The sequence below is a fragment of the Hippocampus guttulatus genome, chromosome 2, assembly GCF_054856545.1.
Source record: "Hippocampus guttulatus isolate MCC_2025c chromosome 2, RoL_Hgut_1.0, whole genome shotgun sequence".
In the NCBI taxonomy this organism is placed as follows: Eukaryota; Metazoa; Chordata; class Actinopteri; order Syngnathiformes; family Syngnathidae; genus Hippocampus; species Hippocampus guttulatus.
The window spans coordinates 18,917,975-18,945,724 of NC_141262.1; the positions used below are offsets into that span (position 1 = coordinate 18,917,975).

The window sequence follows — 27,750 nt, forward strand, 5'->3', positions numbered from 1 at the left end:
AGGCTTGAACATAACCATGCAGCAACACATATAGACAGACAATCTAAAAATACTCATGGGCATATATTTATCTTTTGCATGAAATGACTAATAATAGTGCAACTTATTTTTTCACTTAGAGTAGTTGTGTTATTTTCATTTGTCTGCATAAGTGCATATTGCCACCCCAGTTGCCAAGTCTTGCATTCAATTGTTTATATTTCATTTAATTAAGCTATTGCTGTATGTTTTTATGAAGTACATTATAATACGGTGCTTTTTTTCTTATTGAAAAAAACACATTATTTTTGGGAGAGTGTAAAATGAATTAATCGCATTTCCATATATTTCAAATGGGAAGGATTTGAATGTTTTGTTTTATGCGCAAGGTTATGAAATTAAATTCATATCTCCAAGGCATCGCTGTTTTTGAATTATTGTGGATGTAATGTGCAGTAGTGTAGTAGTTTGGTGGCTACTGACTGTATTTTTCAGGAAATATGACATTTTGATACGCTTGTGTCGGTCTTAGAATCACACCATAAACATGAACAACCAATTTTAACTTGCTTGCAATGTTGCAAAGCTTTTTGTGCGAAAGCCCACAAAATTCCCACAGAAACAGGCTCCTCCTTGTATGCACAGTTGGTGAGCGACTTCATCGTAAATCCATACAATCACAGTTTTCACCCTTGTCACCATTGCTATATGCATATTGGAATATAGAGGAACGACAGTTCCGAATGTGCTTTTTTTTTTTTTTTAAATACAACCGAATGTATGCTTTCCATCACATTATCTTTGCTCGCCCAAGCGACATATTGGATTGGGGAACGTAGACGGGCGTGACTAACTGCTCATTATGTCCACCAGCCACAAAGACGGTATAGCTCATGTGCATTATACTGTACAATGTATGTATAGCCAACCTCACCGCCATGCTTGATGGGTTCTCAATGTAGTAGTTCAACAATGAAATAGGTGCTTGGGAAAAAACCAGGGGAAGGAAATGGTGATGGAAAACCCAAGAGCAGAGGAGTTCAGGAAGAGGAAATGGACGAGAGGCGGAGAAGAAGCCAGGAAGAGATGGAGAGGAGGAAACCAATAATAAACGGAAATGGAGGATTGGCCTTCGATTCAGATTTACACCTGCACTTTATCTACAACCTGCTCTCGTGTGTTTGTCAGTGCGCCTGTGCGGTGTGATAGAGGCAGATTGGGTTGATAAAAAAAAATAATAATAAAAAAGATCCAACGGTTGATTTATTGGAGAGGAAATTGCTAACCATCTAGCAGTGTCACAGACGATATAGATTGGCTGTGCTCTCATTTCCATTTTGCTCCTCTCAACTCTTTCCGTCTGTTCATCATCTCATCCTCTTCCTCTCCCACGATGCCGATAAGTGGTAGTATGCGCGGCTTCCCCCGACCATCCGCAGGGGCCGTGATAGGCATCATCTTGACTTATTGTCTCTGTGGCTTTTCATTTTTAATTTTTGCAGAGAGATAGTCTTCACTTGTCATATGATAGTGAGGACAGAACAGGAAATCTTCAGGTTGTAGAGACGCAACAGGAGCAACACCTGGACAATCTGATGAGATCCAGTCCAAGAATTATAATAAGAACTGACTCAGTGACAAATGGAATTCCGCATCTTGGTGATGAAGTGGTTCCCCAATGAGTGAAAATGCAATCCGTTTTTTTACGGTAATTATAGGGGTTTGCTTACACAGACTCATTTTTGGGCTCAACAAGTGTATGCTTCTGCCTTATGTTACCATGGTAACAAAAATTGCACTCTCCTTTGGGCCCCAAAGTGGAAGGTGCGGAAAGTGTGTTGTAATTAATCATCATTTTGGGTGGAAGCATGTCATAAACACGTTAAGAGGTGTGTAACTGCAATAGAGAAAACTCGGGTAAAGACAAAACTTTAAGTACACTTACACAATCTGAGGAGAGAAATTTGCAATGTGCTTGCACCACATGCACCAATCTGCATGTTAATTGACAAGTGGACTTCCATCCACTTGTTAATGAAGTACTGCACCTATGAGTGAAAATACAACCCATGCCTTTGCTGTAGTTGTTTTGTAGCCTGGGGGCTGAGAAAATAGTTACACCCCTGGTTGCCATGGCAACCAAAAATATACGCAGTATTGACTCTACAGTGGAGGAAGCATGTTGGAATTCTTGGTTTAATTTATTTTTTAATAAGCATGTCATTGGTATACTACCATACATTCTAGACTACGACCGTATTTTCCGGACTATAAGTCACTCCTGATTATAAGTCGCAGCAGCCGTAAAATGCATAATAACAAAAAAACATACATAAGTCGCACTGGAGTATAAGTCGCATTTTGGGGGGAAATTTATGTGATAAAATCCAACACCAAGAACAGACATGTCATCTTTGAAGGCAAATAAAAATAAAACAACAGGCTGAATAAGAGTACGATATGCTAACGTTACATGACGCATAAACAATGAACTGAGAATGTGAGTTATTCAGATAACTGTAGCATAATGATCATGCTAACAAGTTTACCAAACCATCAGTGTCATTCCAAATCACTAAATCCAATTAAATCGTCAACCTCGGTGTCACTTTTAAGCAACTCTGCGAACTTCGGAAGTAGAAGAGACGGTGCTTCCTTTTCTACTTCACCGACGCCAGAGTCATCATAGTTTTTTTCTCTTTTTTTTTTGTCAATGTGGAAAGCATCAACACAGGCCTAGAGCCCCCTCTTGCGGTTTAATGTGAAAATAACATGTCAAATGATAGAATGTGTTAATTATTTCACACACAAGTCGCTCCTGAGTATAAGTCGCACCCCCCCCCCCCCCCCCCCCGGCCAAACTATGAAAAAAACTGTGATTTATAGTCCGGAAAATACAGTACTACTATGACTACTACTACGACTACTACTGCTACGATATTAATCTTGCCAAGTCAAATTTTCTTCATGTTATTGGCAGATAATTTTGCTGAAGTAATACTAATTTCTTTTTTTTTTTTTTTGGTTTGTTTTTCTTTTCTGTCTTAAATATCAGTTTTTCCTGTTGTGGAGCTGTTTGAAGTTCTGGGTAAAAAAAAATCACGTCTCTTTTAAATCAAAATCTGCATTTAACTGGTGAACGTTTTCTTTTTATTTTCTCATAGTAGAACATGCTGTCAACAGTTCACTCACTGAAGTGTCATTTTTAAGGCAGACTTTTTCATTCTGATTTCTTTGTTTCAGCAACCTGAGCAACAACAAGCTGCGGGACATCCGCGAGGGAGCTTTCGACGGATCGTCGGGCGTTCTGGAGCTTCTCCTGACTGGCAACAAGCTCACAGGACTCCAGGGACGAATGTTCCGAGGCCTCACTGGATTGAAAACTCTGTAAGTGTAACCCCTGCATTAAGCAGACTTTTTTGTTTTGTTTTGTTTTGATTTTACATCTCAATGCTTAGGAAATATGTTGAAGTAAGTTGAGAAGCTTCATCTAGACAAAAGTAGTGCTTTGTTTATGTGAGTTGAGGAGCTTTATTTTGAGAGAGATATTGCTTTGCCACCATCTTGTGGCATCTATAGGATATACAGTAGAATACCAAATACTATGATTTGAACATTGAGAGTAAACCCTGTGCTATTTAATTGCAGAGTTTAGCTATTTGTCGTAGGGCTCTGTCCCAAGTCCACATGAAGAGTGAGTAGTTCTGGATTTGGAAATAACAATGGAACACATGAGTTAACTTGGGTTGATGTGAACTTCGTTAGTGTGTCTGTGTGTGTGTGTGTGTGTCTGTGTGTGTGTGTGTGTGTGTGTGTGTGTGTGTGTGTGCGTGTGTGTGTGTGTGTGTGTTCGTGCTTTTACAGCCAAAATGCCTTTTTGATTTGTGATAGTAACTGATAGTGTGAGACTCATTTAGCCACCCACGCTAAACTGGCTAGTGTCCAATTAGGGTGTTACATGATAGCGCCCTAAATTATGAGCCTAGCTAATGTCGTCTGTACATGAGTGGTAAAGATGAGCTAATGCTATCATTTATATATATTCGGACTAATGACTCGCTAATGGCATGAAAACCGTCTCTGTCTCATGTTAAGCGGCTCCATGCTACAGTAATAGCCAAGCTAACTCGTTTAGCCCCCCCCCCCCCCCCCCCCGCAGTTTGCTAACTAACTTGATTAGCTGCAGCCCATGTGACTCCCAAGACGACCATGGCTGATGTCTCAGGGCAGACTCCGTTGCGGTTGTCCTTTGGGGACCGGTCAGATCATATTGTGCTATTTATATATAAATTTTTCTTTTTACGATACGAAAACCTTTATTAGTCTCGCAATGGAGAAATTCCCAATTCACAGCAGCAAAGTTATGAAAGGAAGAAGTAGAACAACAAAATATAGGAGCTGATGGAAAGGCAGCCACTCTCGCGGCGCCATTTTGAAGTTTACCCACTCAAAGCAGGCATTTTCAATCCAAGACACACATTGCAAGAGCTCTTTTGACAAAGCCCTGTTTAAAACTTATGTTTGGTTTTGACAGAGGAGTATAAACATGAGAACATGTTTGGCATTAAGTTAGTGTTTGACAGGCAACACCTGCAATACACTATATTAATATAAGTTTTGTCATTGTAACTAAATCCTCCAATTGACAGCCGTGTGTTGCTATAAATACTTCATAATGCATATGTGGAGGTACTAATCTTCCAGTGCAAATATTTTCCCAACAAATTACATTGCCTGGTTTGCAACCTGTTTTTCATGTAGATTCGGGAGATGAGTGACATAAAGTGATTTATTTGTACAATTTATTACCCGCATTCCAGAATGCTGCGGAGCAACCAGATCAGCTGCATTGACAACACGACATTTACGGGCCTGAGCTCGGTGCGTCTGCTCTCGCTGTACGACAACCGGATCGCCAGCATCGCCCCGGGAGCCTTCGCCACCCTGCACTCCCTCTCCACAATGTAAGTCGGGTTTGTTTTTGTGTTTGTGGTTAAGGGCAGTGTCACAAGCACATATTTTATATTTGAAAGATCACACGCCAAATGAAAATATCCCAAAACGTGCCCACAAAAGGTGGTTGATTGTGCATTCTGCCATTGAGTGAAAGAGCATTTAATTGTTCTGCATGTCACTATACATCACTGGCATAAATTGCTGAACAAATATTAACATTAGAATCTTGTTTGTAAATAACATACCAACCACTCAGGGAAATTGCATCATTTCCAATGTCACAATTGTTGGGAATCAATGAGGTCTCAGTGTTTTATTAAGAACCCTGTGAACTGTTTTGTAATTGGAAAAATATGTAATGTCTCCTTTAATTCATCCAGCCGACATTACATATATCAAATTCTAAAACCATCCAAAAGCCAAAGAATAGTTTTCAAGGGTCTTACTATTTTCAACCAGGAACTCGTACGGTCAATCAATTGGTGTGCATGTTTGTTATGTTTTGTCAACATTGTTTTTGTCTGTCCAATTGGACTGAGATTTTTGACAACATTGTTAAGAACTGATATGCACAGACATTGATTTTCTTGGTTGTTCTAGCATATACTGATCCAAAGGCTCGTTGTTTTATCAGCCACATTCCCTGTTGCGTTTATGAGGGAGTGAATTACATGCCAGTACTGCTTGTCTTCCGTCTTCCGACCACCAACTGTACATGTGAAGGTTGTAAATAATGTATTATATTAGCCTCGTAAAACCTCAAAAGTTTATCTTTATTTTTTTACTGTGAACACATACCGCAATATAAAAGTCTATCCTCCCCTCAAAACAAGAAGAGCTCGTATACTCGTCAACGTCGATTCAAAGTTCTATCTCATTCTTTGTTGGAGTCAAGTTTTGACAGGAAGGTTGGACAAATACACATTGCTGCATAAAATTGAGCTGTAAAACAATATTTTCCATCGAATGGCTGAAACAGAAGTGAATTCCAAATAGCCGTCTTTGCCTTTCACTCAGAATCTGGATAAAGTGGGATTTCTGCTGCAACTTGGTTGCGCTTACACAATGACATGTCAGGTTAATCTGCCATCTTGTGGAAGCGCATTTAAATGTTCTGTCCGTTACTGTACGTCACTTTCATCGATTGGTCCCAAAAGATAAATGGTTTGTAGTCACAAAATAGTAATTTTAAGGCCTACTCTGAAACTGGAAAATGAATTCTCACCGCAGAATTTTTGGACATTACAAGACCTAAATGCTGTGAACGTGTTGCTAACTAAAATAGCAGCACCAAATGACGCACATAAGTCTCTGGCATTAAGTCAAGGGTGCGGACTGAATACCGTATTTTACGCACTGTAAGGCGCACCGAAAAGTCTTCAATTTTCTTAAAAGCTCACGGCACACCTTAAAATCCGGTATGCCTTGTGTATGGTCATTACGGAAATATGTCGACCCCAAGATGGCTCCTTCCTGGAGACATGCTTACAATGTTATAACTTGCTGTTGGGTCAATGAACTGTGTCGCTGCTTTATTAAATAAGTTTTTGTTGCAGCTCCGAAAAAGGAGAGCTGTGGTGTTGTTGTTTTTTTAAACAAATGTTTTTCACAGTCTCAACTAATACAGTTACGTCTGTCCGTCTCCGTGCCTATGCTTCTTCCTTCTACTCGAGAGGCGTTCGTGACCGCCTCGGAAAAACGTAAATTAATGATTCCTTCATTGAAACGACGAAAATGGAAAATAATGCATCAAAACAGAAAATCAAGCGAGGAAATCACAAAATAAATTCTCTAGCCCCCCCTACAGAATTTGTTATGTGATTTCCTCGTTTGTGAATACAGTACACAACAAAGGAGTAAATAACAAACACTGCTGAGACAGTCCAGTTTCCGACAATTTACTGACATCTGATCGTTCTGTTGGACCGTCGCTCAAGGAAATGCCAGAATAAATTCTGTCGGAGGGCTATAGAATTTATTTTGTGATTTTCTGTTTTGATGCATTACTGTATTTTCGATTTTGGTCGTTTCATTGAAGTAATCGTTAATTTACGTTTTTTGGAGGCGGTCATGAATGCCTCTCGAGTCAAATGAAGGGCGGTGGCTCCATCTAGTGGATGCATTGTAGATTGTGCCTTTTAGTCCAGTACGTGCAATATATGATTTTTTTTTTAAAATAGTCCATTCATTGAAGGTGCGCCTAAAAATCCAGTGCGCCTTTTAGTGCGGAAAATACGGTATATTAAACAATAAAAGTATTAAATAGGATCTTAAATTATGTAGGATGGATGCCTTTAACACTCACGGGATCACTCTGCTATGTTGTGCTTGTCCAGTTTGTTGGGATTACTAATCATGTTTTTGCATGTCTCCATGACAATCTGTTTGCGGTCAAAGGTTCATGTGACACATATTGTAAGATTCTATAGCTATACACATGAGTTTGCAGTTGATTAATTTGATGACAGTAGGTATTTACGAAAATAACCGTAATCTTTTGGGGGTTTTCGCCTTGCATCAGTCATCAGTTATCACTTAGCATTCAGTTTTAATTGGTGCATGCATTGTGTGCCATGAAAGAAACGAGGGGAAATTCTTGGAGAAAGCCTGTTTGCTCATTTCCTTATCCGCCATGTGTATTTTTATTTATTATTTTTTTTTAGGCTCCCTCTCCACCAACCCGCACACCCTTTCACACCTACCTCTTGTTTCCCAGTAGAGTGTGTGGGTTTAATTAAAAGATTAACACATCGAAAAGGGGAAGGAAGGGATTTGGCTGAGGTGGGGTCGCCACACACAGAGGTCAATTCATTGCGAGGAAATGAAAAAAATGACTGGACTTCCGATGTGGTAGAAGCATCCTTTTAACTTTGTGACACACAAAGAATTATTACGTGAATTGCTGTTCTGTCCTGGCCAGAATTTGAAAGTCTGCATGGGGTCTTGTGTTGTTTGGAAAACGGCTTTTAAAATGAATGGAAATGCCATGAATCAGTTCAAGGCTCATAAAAACTTAAAGACATCAAAAAAAATTTAAAGAAAGAAAATAGCATTTTATAACATTGTCATCTCCTTAAAATAATGGCCCAAGTCTTTTTTTTCTTTTCTTTTCTTTTTTTTGTCAGAAAACAAAAAATATTAACCAAAGACCGATTATAAAGTTCCTGTATTATATCATTTCAGCGCTGTCCTTTGAAAAGCATGCACATTTTGGGAGCGGGGGGGGGGGGGGGGGTGTTGTTTTACATTGATGAGATGTATGGAACGCCGACATCCCATTTGTTTGTTTTTTTTAATGACAAAAATTGACATCATTGTTTTTTTGTTTTTTTACCGGAAATCTATGTTATATTAATCGTTTAAGTTCATGTGCAGAATTAAATTATCTTAACTTTTATTTATTATTATTTTAGCAAAGATGGCCAGCAGCCTAAGAAAATGTTTGAGCCAAAAAAAAAAAAGTATAGTACTTTTAGTGAAAGTTTTAGTTAGGCTATTATTTTAAGAGAATATTAGTTTTTTTAAATATAAAAACAGTATTTAAGTAAAGGTAATAATTCATTTTTCAACACAGCAGTGTTACGAGAAAATCCGTGGCCTGTTTATTACTGTAACCATGGTAGCAAATGTCCCCGAAGCCGCATTACAAACGGAGCCAGAGCGAACCAGAAGCCCTGACCCGTCATTTTTCAAGATGAACTTTTGTCTGGGAAAGTGATGCCAGCTGCCAAACCCTTGCTCCTCCTCCTTACCCCTCAGGTTTAATATTCCTCAACATAAATATCGCATGAGCTGTCAGAAAGGCAATAAAAAGCGATGAGAAGTCATCGAAAAAGAAGAATGCGATGAATACGATAACCTTCTTTTCTTTTGCTTCTTTTGCTGTTTGGCTCGCCTGGCCTGCTTATCTCTAACTCTTTGTATCTCATTTAGTTCACAAAATGAATTAAAAAATGAATGATAACCTTTTTCTCCCGTCTCTTTGACTTCCTCTTAGCCCCCCGACCACCACCACCACCACGCACTTCCATTTGAATGTTTTTCAATTTATGACCGAATGTGTAGTTAGCAGTGTTGTAAAGTCAACATTGAAATTCTGCTGGTTCTAAGCAACTGAGAAACGCTTGCTCTTGCTTGCTTGTGGTGTCCCTTCTGTTCGTCTTTGTCATGTCTCGTCAGTGCAGCAAAGATTTGTTTTGAACGCAAAACCGATGAAGGGTCCGGTTGCCTTGATTCAACTTTCGCTGATACACAGGAAATATTTCTAGCACCTGGTTGTCCCAATACTATAAAGGGCGCTTATTTGTTGAGCTGATATGTCTTACATTCACTCTGGACACCGCAGTGTTATACTCAATGGTCTCCACTTTCTGCAGTCCCATTTCTTTATTACCCACAATCTGCCCTGAAACAAAGTCTGTTCTAACTGTGGCCAACAGTACCCTCATTCTCTCAAAAAACGAGATGACTCCAGCTAAGCCAAAGCGTAGACGAGAGATGGAAAACAGCAAGTCCCAACAAATTCAGTCTGCGTATGCTCTGCTTATGTTCTGTTTGTGTGTCTTTTGGCAGTAACCTCCTGTCCAACCCGTATGTGTGCGACTGTCACTTGGCCTGGCTGGGTCAGTGGTTGAAGAAGACCAGAGTGGTGAGTGGAAACCCTCGCTGTCAGAGGCCCGCCTTCCTCAAGGAGATCCCCATCCAGGACGTGGCCAATCCCGACTTCACCTGCGATGGTAATGCGATGAGCTGTGGGATGGACATGTTTTGTTTTTGGCCCATTAGAACATAATCCTAAGCATTCTACCACATTACTATATTGATATGCTCACATCTTCTCAAACGTTCAGTGAACAAGAATTTAATATTTTATGTAAGGGATTAAGGGTTACCACTGCTAGGCGACGCCCACCGGGGGTCAAGACCCCTCCAGAGGCTTATCAATCTTCATCACCAGACAATTAAGCATCTCAACAACATGACTGTCCACAAAAACTAAAGCTTACATGGATCATCTGAGGCTGTGCTCTTGCACATCTTGCAAGCACATATGGGCGGTCGTAGCTATGGATAAATTAAAACAAATAAAATAGACTAATGATACACGGGGAGTTGGAAATATCGATTGGAACATCGCTCAAAGTCCAAGTTCCGACTAGAACAAATAGTGGGTAAAGTCATCCATCTGACGTCAAAAAACGTCAGTGGCCGCAGGCACCATCTCCAATATCTGCATTTATTGGTTACATGATATATGAGTGTGTTGATATATTATCAGTGCATGAAGTTTTCACGCAACATTTTTTAAAATGATCAAAACTGCCACTAAAAAAAAAAGAAAGAAAAAGAAAAACTATGTTTGTTGCCAAGACTGCTGACGGTCAGATGAGTAATTCACAAGCAAAACGAATACTATATCGTGGTTGTCCCTAAATTGGATCATTTTGAGGTTGGGCATCGTAATCCTCCAGTAAGGATGTTTCTGACTTCCCAGCAGTGTTGAGCGTAGCATTAAAAAAAAAAAAAAAAAGGATTAAATTCTCCTGAGAGGAAAGGAAATTGAAATGATCAGGATGTAATTCTTCACATTGTCATGTTGTACCAATGCGTCTCTGGATGAGTACTCTACTTGAATAAACTGGGTCGCGGTTCAGTGCTCATTACGTCAACGCTTAACCAAGCATCCAGATGCTCACGTCTGTGTTTCGAGTCCTTGCGTCTTACGCGATCTGGCTCGTCGGTCGCGTTGTTATTTTGGAAACGCGGCAGCTCATAAGCACGCTCCACATCCTCGGCAGGGTATTGTGAGGCCAGTGCGAATGCTAACCGCTGGCCAGACGCCCCCAATGACATCATGTCGTCACTCTGTGGTTCCCGCTCTGACGCTGCCGTTACCACGACAATGCCTTCCAATCGCCACCAAGGCTGCTCGCTTTGGTCGCCAAGTTTGATGCTGCGCTGATGCCTTTCTCTTCGTCCAAACTTACTTGGAATTGATTTTCACTCTTCTGATAATTTCCCGCGCTGCAAACTTTTATGAAAGATCGTCTTGGAAAGTCGTTTGCTGGTTTGGCACTGATAAAAAGTTGGTGTAAGATTTGACAATATGAAGTCATATAAATGCTATTGAAGAGGTTTAATACACGTTCTAACACTTGTATTTTAGTCCGTGGGTGGACTTGATGTGTAAATGTGTGTGCGTGCATGTGCGTGTTTTGGGGAGTCATCAGTGCAGACAGAGTCACATATTGCCAACGAGCTGTCAATGAGCCCTACGACTTCCCGTTGTTGAAAAAGTCACCACTTTTGGGAATTTTTTTGAGTACAGTGGTTTGGTAGAAGGATAATCATGCAAAAAGTGCTTCTGAAGAATGGCTGCTGGAGGAGGCAATCCAGTGGACCCTCTGAGTATTGGTGGTTCGGCTTTCGTGGATTTTTTCTGGGAAACGTTTTTTTCCCAAATTCAAGTTAACATTAATATTTTAAGGAATGTATTGATAGAACACTATCTTGAAATGAATCAGCTATGAAAGTTAGCATGTCCACAATAAATACTTTTGCCTTTCTTCAGAGTCAGGCTAACTTGAGCTCGTTTATACTGTGATGTTATTTAATAAAGCAGAGAAGCTGAGCTTGCTCTGAAAAAATAAAAAATAATTTTACCGGTGTACTACTTTTTGATTTTATTCAGAAAAAGTTTTTATTTCTACATTTACTAATGTACCAAATATTCTACATTTAACTAACAATAGCTCAGTTTTTAATGTGTAATTGCAGTACCGTGATTCTGTGAAACCGCTCAAGCTTATCATACCATGAGAATCTGATACCAGCTCGTGAATACTCGTCAAAGAGATGTAAAAGGAAGCTATTGAATATCCATGAAACTACCTATAACTGGAAATGTACCCCTAAGAGACCACCGTTCACAAGGGAGAAACGAAAAACATTTTCCGACCCCTTTTGATGGGGTGAAGCACTCATTGAATCCAAACAGTCAACCATCTGAGTAGATTACACAATTGTTTTGACCGTATTGGACTCTTAATCTCTGTAAGTGGCCAATTAGCTTGTGTTTCTAAACCACAGTCAGCTCCTGTCCAAACTTTGTGCAATTTAAGGAGGTGTGCTGCTTGAATTTCATTACAAACTGCAAAATCTTGCCTGGCAGTGACATCACAATACGCAAAAAGCACGACCACGAAATATAAACCTATTTTGAGTGTCCATTTACACACACACACACACACACACACACACGCACAGAAACTCAAATTGCGTTGTTATTGGCTCGGTGGGTCCTCCTCATTATCCTTCATTATGGTTTTAACTCTGTTGGCTTTCACTCTATTCGAAGCACAGTTCAAGTGTTCCCATAATGTGACAAGCAGCGCAACGTTAGCACATTGTGTGAGTGTGTGTTTGTGTGTCATACGAGGAAATGAAAGCCTTTCTCAGCCAAGAACAATGCTTTGGGCTGTGATCATTTCTAACTCTTCAGTGCGCGAGGTCTGTACAACAAGCCATATGTTTTTGGGGGGGGGGGGTTGTGACCATGTGTATATAAGCATACTTAGCTTGGATTTTCAAGTGTTACATCTGTACTAGCTAGCACACCTCTCAAGTGTTTTTATTTGTATACTGTATATATGTGGGGGGTGGGAGTGGGGGCGGGGGGAATACGTCCTTGTCACACAGTCCTTGTTGATTTTAAGTGTTGTCTTATCAGCCTCTGTTCATCTGAGGTTAGATAAGACTTTATTGATCCCACTCTGTGAGATTAATTTGTGGCAGCAGTGTGAAGAAAAGGCACAAAATACAATACAATACAATACATGCTGATTTATATAGCGCTTTTACAACAGCTGCAGCGGGAACAAAGCGCTTACATACAAAATCAGAGAGAATAACAATACAAATAGGCTCAGATGAACAACTTGGACAAATGTATGCTTGCAAATAGCCCCTCTGGAAGAAAAAAAATCACAAAGCTCAAATGTCTTAAAAATGGTGTAGGCATAGCTCGCTCGCACGCCAACGAACTGCACGTCGCCAAATAACCAGTAATGCAAATGAAAGGCGGGGAGAAGGGACTCACGTCAGACAACGAAGTGTATCACGAGACATTGATTTATCCACACCCAGAAAATCTGGAAAACTGAAATGGGGAATAACATGCTTTAGCCCCACAATTGAGTACTAAGGATTTCTCAGGGTTAGAGGGTCATTAATTCATCATTCAATTAGACACCTCCTTCAAATAAACACCCATACAGTAAATGCATGATGCAGATGAATAAAACACAAACGTTTATTGCACTGGTGAACTTTTATTAACTGGAAAAGGATTTTTACATATCCACTGCATATGTTGGAACGCTCAGATAAGATTGGCATCCACATGCGCAATTCGAATCATAAAATGGGAAAAACTCCCCTTTGTTTTCTTTCAACGCCCGAAGCCTAAGATAAGACAATCCTTTATTTATAGTTCATCCTTTTTTAAAGAGCTAAAGTTAAACTATGGCTGCAAGAGTTGTCAAGATAATACCAGCTCTTGTCATGCTAAAAACGTGCTAATGTTGCCCATTTATCTACCTGCTAAGTATGCACAATTAGCCTCAAACACCATCGTCCCACCATAATGGATAAAGGCAGCATTGACTCAGATTGATAGTGCTTGTTGGGGGAAGAATTCTTGTTGAGCAATGCACCAAACTCCCAAATTGCAAATAAAAAAAAAAGAGAGAATGAAAAACGTTCTGCTATCTCTCTCTCTCGCTCCCGCTCGCTCTCTCTGACCAACCCCCGTGCTCTGTCTTTCAGGTGGCGACGACAACGGCTGCCTTCCTGCATCTGGCTGCCCTGATGTTTGCACATGCTCAGACAGCGTGGTGCGATGCAGCAACAGAGGGCTGCACTCGCTGCCCAAGGGCATTCCCAAGGACGCCACGGAACTGTGAGTCTGGTGCACACTTTCCTGCCAAGCAGCCACACATAAAATCCAAAATATTTAGACCAATGGATTTCTTATAATCAATAAAATAGTTGGGAACCAACCACTTACGTAAAAGCAAGGCCGTGGAATTTATTCACTCGTTATTTGTGAGTCATGATAAAATGTCGCAATGTTAACGAGCAACAAAAAACATTTTTTGGGGGGTGGACAGTTGTTGCCAAGCAGTGTTCATAAGGCTCAATCATAAGTGCCCCATCAGCCCATGACTTAATTGCCATATGCCATTTGCATCTTAACATTTATCGGTGTTATTTATTCAAAGATTTCTCATCAATATTAATCACAGTCTGCGATTGGCTGGCAACCAGTTCAGGTTGTCCCCCACCTACTGCCTGAAGACAGCTGGGATAGGCTCCAGCACGCCCGCGACCCTCATGAGGATAAGCACATTAGAAAATGGATAAACTACAGTGATACGTGCCAGAATCACATTGAAACTTACTTAAACACGTTGTAAACACACACCACAAATTTTATGTTGAACAGGAAAATCTAAAATAGATTAACCAAATTCATCCAGTGGAGCACTGACCCCCACTGATGAAAATTAATCCAGACCAAAACGACTGATAAAATGATTTTTTTTTTTGTAATGCTACGATGCCAAAGGTGCAGAAGCCACGGTCAGTCGTGTAAACACTTTGCCTAAACACTGCTAAGGCTGTTAAGTCTATCCTTCCTACCTGACTACATTCTATTTTATCTATTATTTTTCTTTTTAATTAAGAGTCACAGCAATAGTAAAAGAGCAATAACGTTGGCAGCTAGGGTAAATGGTACGGAAGATTTATTTATTTGTTTTTTTTTGTGGAGAGAATATCCCTCATACTAAAGCTGAACGACGACATTGTCGCCGCTCCACAAGCTCTGGAATGACTCCCGCTCCTCGGGGTCAATAACAGTGATTAGGTATTGATTAGGCCCAAGAAGACACTCCATCATAGTGTCCACTCGACCTACTTCTGAGCCAGGAGAAAGATGGGGGAGCAGTATGTCACAAAGCATGCGTGTGTGTGTGTGAGGCATGTTGCATTATTCCATTCGTGTCGAGGTAAAAACTTCACTGAGATGCGTTCAAGTGCAGTTTTTGTAGCATTGCTCCACAAGCTAAACATCCCAAATCTTATTTCTCTTTGATTGTATCTTTCTTAAGATACACGAGACCCGACTTGCAAATCCTTCCGTCATTCTTTGCTTTGACTTCCAAGCACAAACTTGACAATAAAATAAGCAGCAGTTTGGCAATAGCCGAAATAAATCACCAAAAGAGTCTTGAAGCTGTTTAACGCCATTCCCTGTTGAAGTTTACAAAAAATGTTAACACACCAGGTCTGTAGTCTCTATACACACACACACGCATGCACACACACACACACACACATGGGTCAGTGGGTATTGGGTAATGAAGTAAACAATTCTCAGACTATGTATGACCTTCCTCCTGTATAGATGTACAGCAAGACAGAAATAAATCTACGTATTTAAAATGAACCCCGAAAGGTTATAGTATGATACTAATTGACCGAGATGAAAACAAAGGATGTTTTTGCGATAAGTGTAGTTACATTTCTGGTTTATTTTTTGTTAAGCATTAAAAAGTTTCTTTCAGTGTTTTATTTTGTGAGTTTTCCTTAAAAAAAATAACCTTGGTACAAGTACGTCTGAATGGATGGAAAGAGGTGCTAAATTTATGTATTGAGCACAGTGTATTTGAATTCTTTCAAATGCCTCATCTGTCAATTTTGTTGCTGCTTCTTCACTATGGTTCCCATTTCATAGTTTTATGTCCAGTTATATGCAAACAAGGGAATATCATTTTTTAAATGAATATTCACTCATAGTTTCAGCCAAACATGCGAGTTGGCATGTGTCAATTTGCTCATGGCACATGCGACACCAACAAGCCCCGCCTCTTGAAATACAATATGTACACTATGTAATATACTTAATTTGCTTGCACTATATCTGAATATGTTTTGACATATTTCTTTACAGTGTTTATAAAAATATACTGTATATATTTTACTAAAAAAATGTGGATATGGTCTCTCTTTCGTAGTTTTCTCAGATCCTGACAGTATATCAATAGCAAACCAAGACGAGCCGTGTTTCACTTTGTTCCCCATATATTCTGTAGCGGTGTTTCCTCTCAAATATATATATATACCATGTACTCTCCTTGCAGTTATCTGGAGGGTAATATGCTGACTACTCTGCCCAAGGAGCTGGCGGCCCTGAAGCATCTGTTACTGGTGTACGTACACGTGGTCGCTTGTCCTCGTCTGCTAAATCCTCGTGTGGTAGAGGAAGCGTGTGTGTCTAGTGTCGTGTGTGTGTGTGTGTGTCTGTGTGTGTGCGCGCGTCTGTCTTAAACATGTACTGTATGTTTGCCTCTACAGAGACCTGAGCAACAACAGTATCAGCACGGTACCGCCGTACACCTTCAGCAACATGACTCAACTGGCCACGCTGTAAGTTATTCCCATGGGGCCACAATCAGTGAGGCGGTCATATTGCAGTGACAGATTTCCATTGCTGACCGCTTTGTTAAACTCTTAAACATGTGATTGCTCCAAAATGTTGCATCCATGTTTATAATTCGGCAGAACAGAATGACTTGCCTTTACATTTGCATTGCTCCATAAAAGTAATTTAAAACATTTTATTTTACACTCCATGCCCATTGACACTGGTCACTCCACAAGGTTGGAGTGACACTATGCATTTTTAGCTTGTTTTCAAGCCTTGAAACGTATCCGGTTTTGTGCAGTCACGCTCGTTCACGCCAGGGAGTCACCCAGTGCAAACAACTACATCAGTTAGCCCCCAGAAAAACATCAACGGAACAGACTGTGATTTAAGTGTGCGGCTCAAGGGTGTCTTTACTGCACTGCAGGGGGAAGAGATAGTCCATCGCTTCTTTCCGTTCTCGCAAGAATTAAGTTGACAGTTCTGTGAAACGTAATGCAGCATAATGTGTTGGAACTGAACGCCAATGCGCCGGTGCACATGAGCAAACCTCTGCAGCGAAGCATAAGGAAAAAATGGCAACACAAGTAAAAAAACATGGCGGACACATGTCATTGAAAAGGTCGTATTTTAGCCCAAATGTGGTTTATGCTGGGAGGTTCGGCTTCCAGGCATGTAATTTCAGATAAAAATTCATTTTCTAGAAAAGCTTTTCCGAGTAACCCTGAAAATAAGCCAGTTTTCTACTAAAGATAGGGCATTGCTGTTTGTACAAACTCATACAAAAATATGATGAGAACAAGCTGTCCTTCTACATTTGACTTTGAAAAGCCCACAATGAGAAGCTGCACTAGCACAGGAAAAAAAACCCCAGCAGTTTCACCAGTCGACATGAAATTGGATGGACATGTCAATGGAACAGGACGCATTAAAATGTCTCAAGGGCCCATAAATGAAATTGCAAATGAAGTCAACTATTTTGCGGCGCTTTTTGATAAACTCAGACTACAGGATTTGTCGAAATGAACCCCATTTGGAGCAGGTATACAAGCCAGATGGGCGGCACTAAAGCGAACCATTTTCAGCAATCGACATGAAATGGGATGGCCATTTCTATCGTGACAGACGCACGACAAAGTCTTGAGTCCCATTCAAAAGTACAGTATTTGGAACAACAAGGTCTGTTCCTTTTGGTTTTTGTTGCATACTGAGAACAGATGTCATGCCGTTACCCAATAGAAAGCCATTCTGTTTTATTTTGGGGCACGTCCCATCCTCCCAGCAATGCCGCCGTACATAATACAAATGCGAGAAATCACCATTGCTAGTGTTGAATTGCGAAGCTTTATATGCCTACACCATCAAGCTTCCAGTAATAAAGGGTACAGATAGCATAATGGCACATGATCTCAAGAAACAACATATGCATGAGAAATCTCATGTGCTTGGAACTAAGGCCTGTGACCTTGTCTATTCTCTTCGACAGCATCCTGAGCTACAACCAGATTCGCTGCATCCCTGTCCACGCCTTCCACGGTCTCAAGTCGCTCCGCCTGCTGTGAGTCACAAGCTCCCATGTCGCAGTGCTCTCTGCCTTGCTGCTTTGGAACTAAATCAAAATTTAATCAGCCCCCTTTGGCGCCATGCCATGTGCAAAGCATGTCGCAGCCACCCGCTCGTTTGTTGCGCCGGGCTACCCGAAGAGATAAAAGTGATGAGCTCTCATCATCTGCATGATGCGAGCCGCTCGATTCCCGATGCGTCCCTCGTTCCTCCATCCATCCTTCCTTCTGTCCTCTCCTGCCTTCTTGCCGCCCACCCGCTGTTGGGTTTGATGAATGGACCTTCAGCATGTGTTTCTCTCTCTCATCCATCAGCTTGTCCACCCTCTTCTCACGACCCAAATGCACAGCGTGCCTGCCTTTTGCCGCCTTACCGCCATGGTCGCCTCGATGCTGTTCATTGGCCTCTAATTTCTAACTAATTGTTAGGTTTCCCGGTGAGCTGGAGTGATTTTCAGACACAAAAAAATTAATTAAGTTGCAGAGGTGCTTAGTTCGTCAATTACAAAATACAAGCGTTGTATGACAGCAGTGAACAATTAAATCACTTCCCAGTCATCAGCAGTTTGGCAAATAGGCAAAGCAGCTTTATATATATAGCATATTTCAGACACAAGGCAACTCAGTGTGCCACAGACACAATGTCCAAAAGCATTTACAAACACAACAGCTAACGACATTCAGAAGCAAAGCCACTTACCAAAACTTATGAAAGGAACATACATTGGCAACATTTAAACACATTGACAGAAGACTTAAAAAACATTGAAAACATTTACAAGTAATGAAATAAAATTTGTTTCCAAAATGACTAAAACACTGTCCTGTTAAATTGATTTCAAGATGTTTAAGAACAATTTATGAAACAGGATCAATTCATATATCTTTTCAGACGTCATACATTCAATCCCAGGTAATTATCTGTTTTTCAAATGTTTTCAAGAGTGAGAAAAAAAAGGTCTGAAAATGGCTGGCACTGAATGAGTTAACACCCCTCCCAGATAAAGCTCACTGTTACACAAAACATAAAACAACGAGAATTACTAGTCGTGTATTTTAAAAAAAACAAAATTGCTCAAAGCTAGACCTGCTAGCTTAATGCTAACATATTTTGAAATATTAATGCTAACAGTTAGCATTGATAGTCGTGGTTTTAAAGCCATGAATATTTGAAAACAAACGGTACGGCATCATGCGTAGCCTATAGAACATATAAGAAGACTCACTAGCATATATTCTTTGTCCTCTTTTAAAAGCAACTAGCATTACAGAATCTTATTTTCTGTGACAGTAGTAGAAGTCCTTATGGTTTGTGTCTGTATGTCTGTATTATACTGCCCCCAGTGGCCAAGAAGTGCACACCAAAAGTAGCAGCACAATGAATTAAAATGTAGCATTAAATAAATATATTAAATATATCAAATATATGTTTTGCATTCTCTTTAATTATTGTATTTTATTACCGGTACTCTGTTTTTCTAAAGAGCATATCAAAGTGGTTTTATTTGGGAATGGATGGAAATATAATTTGAGGCGCAAGTGTTGAGTTTCAAGTGTGGTCCCAGAGCAAATTAAAAGTCTCAAGTATCTCAAGGCACCTCATTTTCAATAGAATTGCACTGCATGGCTTTTAAACGTCACTGCAATCAGTAAAACTGATTTTGTGTCATGCATAACTGATATTAAAGACCCTCTGGCTTCATTACACGGAAATGTGCCAATAGTTTGTGTCTGATCATTTCCTCTATGATCGTTTCATCAAATGTTACGTCTTAAATCCTCTTTACAAGTCTCTCAACCGCACTCTCACTTGACCCAGTTTTTTAAAGCCGCACACCCCCTTTCATCAACCTGACAACCCTCTCTGTTTCACTAACTTGAGATTTTTCAGTTTTTATTTCCTTGCCGTCCTTTGTGACTTATAAATGGAACTTAATGTGTCACCGTTACAATCATTTTGCCCACCTTCAGGTTGTTTGGGGCTATAAAGTTGTGATTATTACACAAGGCTGACATTACACTTTTAATTGTGCTGCCCCTGGAGCCTGTTTTGGTTCTAAAGAAAACTTGCAGGTGTCATGGCAGAGCTAGCGCTGTCGTATGTCCCGGATGAGTGCAGTACGTCTTGTGTTTGGATTTCTTACAAGAAAGCAGGTTGACATGCTGCTATTACTATTTAGTCAAATTATAAAAGGAAAAAGGATTACAACTCATCCACATTTCATACATTTGATGAAATTACTCTATTTAGAGGTGTGGTTTTCTCTCATGCAAATGGGCCACTGCTCTCCCCACCCAACTGTCAAACGTATAGCTTTCATTACAATGACATGGGGGCAAGGGTGTTGTGTGGCGACCCACTACTTGACAATGCAGCTCTGTTTACCTTGTGGATTGCACATGATCATGCTTTCATGTAAGCCAGTGGCCAACTCACAACCAGAATTTCACACTCAAGACTAACTGGCCAACTTGACTCCAGCTCTTCAGTCATTCATTCAGCCACGCCTCTTAAAGACACATCTAACGCACAAATACTCCTATGTGTGTGTTTGTGTGTGTGTGCGTGCATGCGCGAGTGCATGTGAAAGAAACTTTCATCTTTTATTGAGTATGTTTTGTTATATTTTGATACCATAGTCTGACACCCTAATTTTCATTTGGAAAGACATGCAGCCAAGTACAAACAAGGACACCAAAATAATAGCAAGCTTTTTATTTATTTATTTGTTTTTTTAGTTCCAAGCGCTCACCTGGCGGACATTCACAGATTGCTTTCCTTTTTCATCCTTCCTGCCTATCCTCCTTTCATTTCAGTTCATGTTGCCTTGGGGACTGCCCCCGCTTAGTAACCTGTTGCCGGGCAGTCATCACTGTCACACTCTTATTACCCGCAGCACCCCTCTGGACCAAGCAGCGGTGGGAGAGCTATTAGTAACTGACACAAAAACATGTCCCGGTGAAGTTTTTTTGGCAGACATGCACTTTTGTGCAGCAGAGACAGATGTGCTGCATACACTATCTACAGTAATTAAACACAGACGTGTGTGTGTGTGCGTGTATATACAGTATATATGTATATGTACAGTATATATATGTATATATACTGTATGTATATACAAATACATACATACTTACATACAGAAAATATATTTGTACTCAAGTGCCAAAATAGATTTCTTAAAAACACATATTACTTGATAAGCAATGACGTAATGAAATTAATTAAAAGGAGATTCAATGGATATGTAAAATTACTTTGGCGGGGTCATGGCTAAAATGGAGCCCAGTGACCCACTTTGGCCCTGGCATGAGTGTCCCCATCCCCACTAAAACGTGTGTGCCTTCAGTCCCATCAGTATTTATCTAACCAAACAGTTACGTGCCTTTAAAAAAAAAAAAAAAAAAAAAAGAAGCATATTCCCTTCAGCTAGTTCGCCAGCGTGGACACTTTTAGAGTTGCTCGTTGTGTACCATGAGTGAGCGCACGTCACTTGGGGAAGGGTGGCAGAGCAAGAAGAGTGTAGTGTAAAAATCTGCTTGACAGCCACTATGTCTACAGGGGATTCACTCTGGCAGGGCAGTCTTAGAGCGCCTCGTTGTCACAATTTTAAAAATCTCTGTGGCGAACGGAGGCTTAAGGTGGATATGTATTTGCGGCTCAAACATGGAGTAATGTGTAGGCGTATGAAAGATGGTATAAAGAGTTATAGTAGTACTATTTGATTGACACTTTAATAGGTTGCGGCTTCAACGCATTCAGTGGATACGCCCACAGCACCCGCATTTGAGAGTGGAGAGAAAGCCTATTTTTTCATCATTTTAATACCTCATCTTGGATCCTTATTTTATTTTTATTTTTTTTGCTTCAAATCATTCAAATTTAGCATGGTTGATAGCAACACTCTCTGGTGTGTCAAATTTAATGGACACATGTATTTTCATTCTACACGGATTTTAATAATAAATCATACTGTACCTACAATTAACCTATATTTTCTTTTACCCTTTTAAAAATGGAGAGAATGGGACAGCTCAGCACTAAATGGTGCAATCCAAAGCCCCAACGAACATCTATCAAGTAGAACTGCCCTCTCAAGAAAGAACTGGGTGACATTAAATAGAGTAAGAACCAGAGTAGGCAAGACTGGGAACAACACCTATAAATGGGGACTCTCACTCAGCAGTGAGTGTCCGTGTGGCCACCCAATACAAACAATGGAGCACATTCTTCGGGATTGTGAACTGGGGCCCACCTGCACAGATCAAGACCTCTTAGACACAAGTGATGCTGCCAAGCAATGGATCCAGTACTGGCGCGACAAGATATGATGATGACCTATATTTCAGGGGAAAAATAACTGACAAATTAATGCAAAAATATCACAGGAGTTTTAAATGCTTGAGGTGTCAGATTGAAGAATGAAGCGAAGCAGTCCATGTCTGTATTTGCAGGTTCTCGTCAAAAAATTTGAATGTCATGAAAAAAGTTTATTTCAGGAACCCTTTTTTTTTTTTTCAAAAAGTGAAACTTGTGTCGGGCGGCCCGGTAGTCCAGTGGTTAGCACGTCGACTTCACAGTGCAGAGGTACCGGGTTCAATTCCAGCTCCGGCCTCCCTGTGTGGAGTTTGCATGTTCTCCCCGGGCCTGCGTGGGTTTTCTCCGGGTACTCCGGTTTCCTCCCACATTCCAAAAACATGTGTGGCAGGCTGATTGAACACTCTAAAATTGTCCCTAGGTGTGAATGTGAGTGTGGATGGTTGTTCGTCTCTGTGTGCCCTGCGATTGGCTGGCAACCGGTTCAGGGTGTCCCCCGCCTACTGCCCGAAGACAGCTGGTCGTCTCTGTGTGCCCTGCGATTGGCTGGCAACCGATTCAGGGTGTCCCCCGCCTACTGCCCGAAGACAGCTGGGATAGGCTCCAGCACCCCCCGCGACCCTAGTGAGGATCAAGCGGTTCGGAAAATGGATGGATGGATGGATGGAACTTGTGTCATGTATACATTCATTCCACATCTGCTACATCTCAAGTGTTAATTCATTTTCATGTAGATGATTAAATCAGTTTTTGTTTTTTTAATTACTATCTCAGAAAATTCGAATACTGTGAAATTGTATGCGAGACATGGGTTTCAGCTGTCACATTTCTTGTGTCAAGCCACTTTTGAAGAACAAACAGCATCAGAAGCCTGGTTGAGGTAAAAAAAGACCGGACTGCTGCAATTTGTTGACGAGCACCTGTATTTCTCCACTATTTTTAAAGATTTAGTTACCGTATTTTGTTTTTAAATGTAGCATTTTTTTTCATGATGTGAAGCACATAAAATTACATTGTGTATGAAATGTGCACTATCAAAAAATCTGCCTTTCCTTGCCTTGCTTATCAAAGGATATTCTTAAAACACACACATGCACACACGCACACTCTCCATTAAAATACACAAAGGCACATTTGTACACACAATGTCCTATATTCCATTCCAGTAGCAGCAGCACCGGCTTCATTTCTGTGAACACAAGCTTTCTGTTTACTTTCTTTTTATCTATAAATATTTTAGTCATGTTCCATTATAGACGTGCGCGGTGGTCTTGTGCCGCAGATAATTTGAATAATTTATCGACCTGAACAAGGCCGTCTGGCAGTCGATGTGATTTACCTCACATGACGGCTGCGACTCCGTGTTTTTTTTTCCGATGAATTTTTTTTTGTGATAAATCAAAAGCATGAAAGCTTCATATCAAATTAATTGACAGGTAGATTCATATTATTAATCCTTGGGTGAATATCACAACTCTGTACTGCCCCCTTACTGTCTCATATGGTGTTGCAAATATGGCGAATCAAGAGAAATTGCTTCATATAGCCGCTCTTTTCTCAGGACTCTTCACGGAAACGACCTCTCAACTATCCCGGACGGCGCGTTCAACCACCTCACCGCTTTGTCCCACCTGTGAGTACATCACAAAAGGTGTCGGCACTACCAACGGATTATTGGAACACTATTTTGTGAAAATGTGTGCAGGGCTCTCGGTGCCAACCCCTTGTACTGCAACTGCGACCTACGCTGGCTCTCCCAGTGGGTGAAGGCCGGTTTTAAAGAACCTGGTAGGAAAAAGTCATACAACGGTAAAATGCTGTTTATGTGGAATATGTTCCTAAGAACCCGAGTGATTGTTGTCAGGCATCGCTCGCTGCACCGGACCTCCTGACATGGCTGACAGGCTGCTGCTGACCACACCACTCAACAAATTCCAGTGTAAAGGTAAAAAAGGCTGTTTTAAACCCTTTGTGGGCCACCATGAAATGTATTATGTCCCAATGAAATCTTCATTCAGAAGAAGTTCCCAAAAGAAAGAGGAAACTCTTCTCTGGGCAGACAAAAAAAGTTAAGCATGGTCTGTTAAGTAATCAGTGTTAGAACATGGTTTGGTTGAGCCAAAAACAGAGGTTCCTGACCAAAAAGCAGAGAAAACTGACTAATTTGGCTGCCGCTGCTCAACCCGTATTGTTTTGTGTTTTTTGTTATTGTAAAGTGTCCTTGGGTGTCTTGAAAGGCGCTTATAAATAAAATCTATTATTATTATTATTATTATTATTATTAAATGAGTTAACGGCGGCCATGTTAAATCCCAAAAGAATGATACATTCCTTGCTGAGGTGTGCCTCTAATTTAGGTGGTAAGGGATTGTGTTTCCACATCAACATTCTGGCTAGAGCTGGAGCATCTTGCTAATTTGTTAGCAACACTGTTTGTCATCCTCTTCATTTGTTTAATGGCTCAGGTCCAGTGGATATCAGCCTTGTGTCAAAATGTGCCCCCTGCCTGGCGGAGCCTTGCCGGAATAATGGCACATGCGTGTCCGACCCATCTGGATCCTACCAGTGCAGCTGTCCATTTGGATTTAAGGTGAGACACACGCACGCACACACACACACACACACACACACACACACACACATTCACACAGAAAAATGAATGAGTTAACTTCCTGTAGTCTTCCCATTCTCTGGACCATGTGACTTCCCACTAACAGCCCAGGCCGCGTTAAGCTTCTCCCCAACATCCAAATATGTTGAGATGCATCAATTGAACTTACTTCATTGACACCACTTTCCTCTTAGCCAGGGCTTTTACAGGCATCTTCGAGTATTTAAGGAAAGCACGTAAACCTTCTCAACAAGCAGTTGTAGAAATGTGCCACAAAAAAAATGTAACAATGAATAAATGAATAAATCAGTTGTTGAATTTGTAACTCGTGAGTCGCAAATGAGTTGACTTTATATTGGTTCGAGAGCTAATTCCCACCCGAATATCAAACTGCGCTTGCACAGAATATGACTAATCCGAAAATAGAGATATCAGGTGAATCGTGTAATTCGCGGAATTGGCTGTACGTGCAGCCAAGGCCCAGATCCTCGACGGATAACCACATCGCATAAGCCCATGGTATTAGCGGTATTATCCAGTTTAGCTCCAGCCGTGCATGCATAATAAATGGGGCCGTTGATCAGCGAAGACATGATGACTGCAGCGGAGGTTCTGACCGACCCAAAGACAAAAGGGGCTGTGCTTATTCTCCTGAGTCTTGTAACTGCAAAGGCATGCTAATCTTCTACTGACAAGGGGAAATCTACATTGGAGGAGTGTGTATGTGTAAATGTGTTTCTACTCATGTATAATTAAAGAGGCAAGGATGCAATGAATGGGCCCTCGCTTCCCCATTTTTCAAGGTGAATCACATTGGTTCTCAAAACTTGGTTCTGGGGATCCACGGTGGTCTGCGGGCTGTAGTTTAAGTGTGTAAAAGATCATTTGTAATAAATTATTTCATATTATTTTTAAAAAGCCAGTAATATCTACTGTGCATACAATTAGTCTAATAACGTAGTTGCCCAAGTCGCATTTGAACATTTTCAGAAACCAAGAAAAAAAAATAGCAGGCACATCAGTATTTTTTTCAGTTGATAGCACTAATTAAAAAAATAAAATGGTGAATCGATTTTGTGAAGAGGCTAAGAATATGTCATCCAAAGCATCAAAATAAATAAATATAAGGAACCGATTAGTCACTTGCCGCAACTTTGGGTCAATTAAAAGCTCTGACTGTGACATCCTGAATGGAAAAAGAGGGAATATTACCGGTATTACGACAACTTTATACATATATACTGTGTGTATATATATATATAGATATATCCATCCATCCATTTTCCGAACCGCTTGATCCTCACTAGGGTGCTGGAGCCTATCCCAGCCGTCTTCGGGCAGTAGGCGGGGGACACCCTGAATCAGTTGCCAGCCAATCGCAGGGCACACAGAGACGAACAGCCATCCACGCCCACACTCACACCTAGGGACAATTCAGAGCGTCCAATCAACCTGCCATGCATGTTTTTGGAATGTGGGAGGAAACCGGAGCACCCGGAGAAAACCCACGCAGGCTCGGGGAGAACATGCAAACTCCACACAGGGAGGCCGGAGCTGGAATCGAACCCGGTACCTCTGCACTGTGAAGCCGACGTGCTAACCACTGGACTACCGGGCCGCTTATATAGATATATATATATATATATTTTTTTTTTTTTTTTACATCAGGATACATACTTATTCAAATGGTTTTTCAGGTTCCTATTTTGAGGCCCTTAAAAAGGTGATTCATTTTCATTTGTCAAAAGAAGAGTATGAAAGAGATTCCATTATCCACACTTTTACAGATCTCTGTACATGAATGCGTCCCTTATAACCACTGCAATTTTAAAAGGAGGACAAAGGCGCTTGTCAAAGTCACAGACTGGAAAATGGTATGTTTGGGTGCACATGAGTGTTCCTCGGGTATGCACTGTCACGGTGTTAATTAAAACTTGTCAGAAAAAAAAAATCCATCTGTGTGAGAAAAGAATAGGAAATAATGACGAGAGAATGACGGAAGATGATGCTGTGATCTTAGCTATCAGTGAAGTGGCCTGCTGAAGGCAGAATTTCTTTTGGTAACTTTTTCCCCACTCATAACACATTTCTGTCATTATATCCGATTTTATTTTTCACTTTCTTGTCTCTCTCAGGGTCAGGACTGCGAAGTGGCCATTAATGCCTGCGTTAGCTTCCCCTGCCTGAATGGAGGGACGTGTCACCTTCAGCCGGGCCTTGAAGACCACTTTAGGTACCAACTTGAGTTGCAGGCCTTTATTCGTGCGTGTGCGTGTGTGCGTGTGCGTGTGTGTGTGCGTGCGTGCGTGTGTGTGTGTGTGTGTGTGTGCATGCGTGGGTGTGTTAGAGTATAAACGTACCATCATAGCATAGCAATGGCCAGAGACCTTGAAAAATGCCCCCTGATTGGTTGCCTACGTGCTAAGTCCTAAGTGCTATGAGGTGATGTCACGACATTTACAGGTAATATTTACAGCTGGGATAATACATAATAATTTTCTCTGCGGCATAAATCGTCAACTCAAATCATTTTTATTGAAAGTGCACTTTAAAAACACCCAACCCGAAATGTGTTATACCTAAATAAAAGCTGAACATAAAATAAAAAGGCAGTCTCATGCTGTGTTGAACAAAAGAAATAAAAATGTGTTTTAAAGCGCATTTTAAAAATAGACAGCAGAGGGAAGCGCCAAGGCAGCCAGTGGAGCGGGAGGCCAGAAAAGGGATTTTCTGCTCCCTCTTGCGTGTTACAGTTAAAGAGGCACGCAGCAGCCAACTGCTTGAGGAAGGACCAGCTGACTCCAAAGCAAAGTGCATGACAATAATCTGAATGTAT

General features: G+C 40.8%; 1 protein-coding gene across 1 annotated transcript in view; it reads left to right on the plus strand.

The window, feature by feature from the left end:
* slit3 (slit homolog 3 (Drosophila)) overlaps positions 1–27,750 on the plus strand; it is a 232,868-nt gene that overhangs the window by 172,536 nt on the left and 32,582 nt on the right. The window contains exons 17-28 of the mRNA XM_086100527.1: positions 3,223–3,366; positions 4,800–4,943; positions 9,508–9,671; positions 13,762–13,894; positions 16,140–16,208; positions 16,354–16,425; positions 17,910–17,981; positions 23,865–23,936; positions 24,009–24,091; positions 24,168–24,248; positions 24,769–24,893; positions 27,050–27,147. Coding sequence (XP_085956653.1) covers positions 3,223–3,366; positions 4,800–4,943; positions 9,508–9,671; positions 13,762–13,894; positions 16,140–16,208; positions 16,354–16,425; positions 17,910–17,981; positions 23,865–23,936; positions 24,009–24,091; positions 24,168–24,248; positions 24,769–24,893; positions 27,050–27,147 — 1,257 coding nt within the window. The remainder of the gene's footprint in view (positions 1–3,222; positions 3,367–4,799; positions 4,944–9,507; positions 9,672–13,761; positions 13,895–16,139; positions 16,209–16,353; positions 16,426–17,909; positions 17,982–23,864; positions 23,937–24,008; positions 24,092–24,167; positions 24,249–24,768; positions 24,894–27,049; positions 27,148–27,750) is intronic.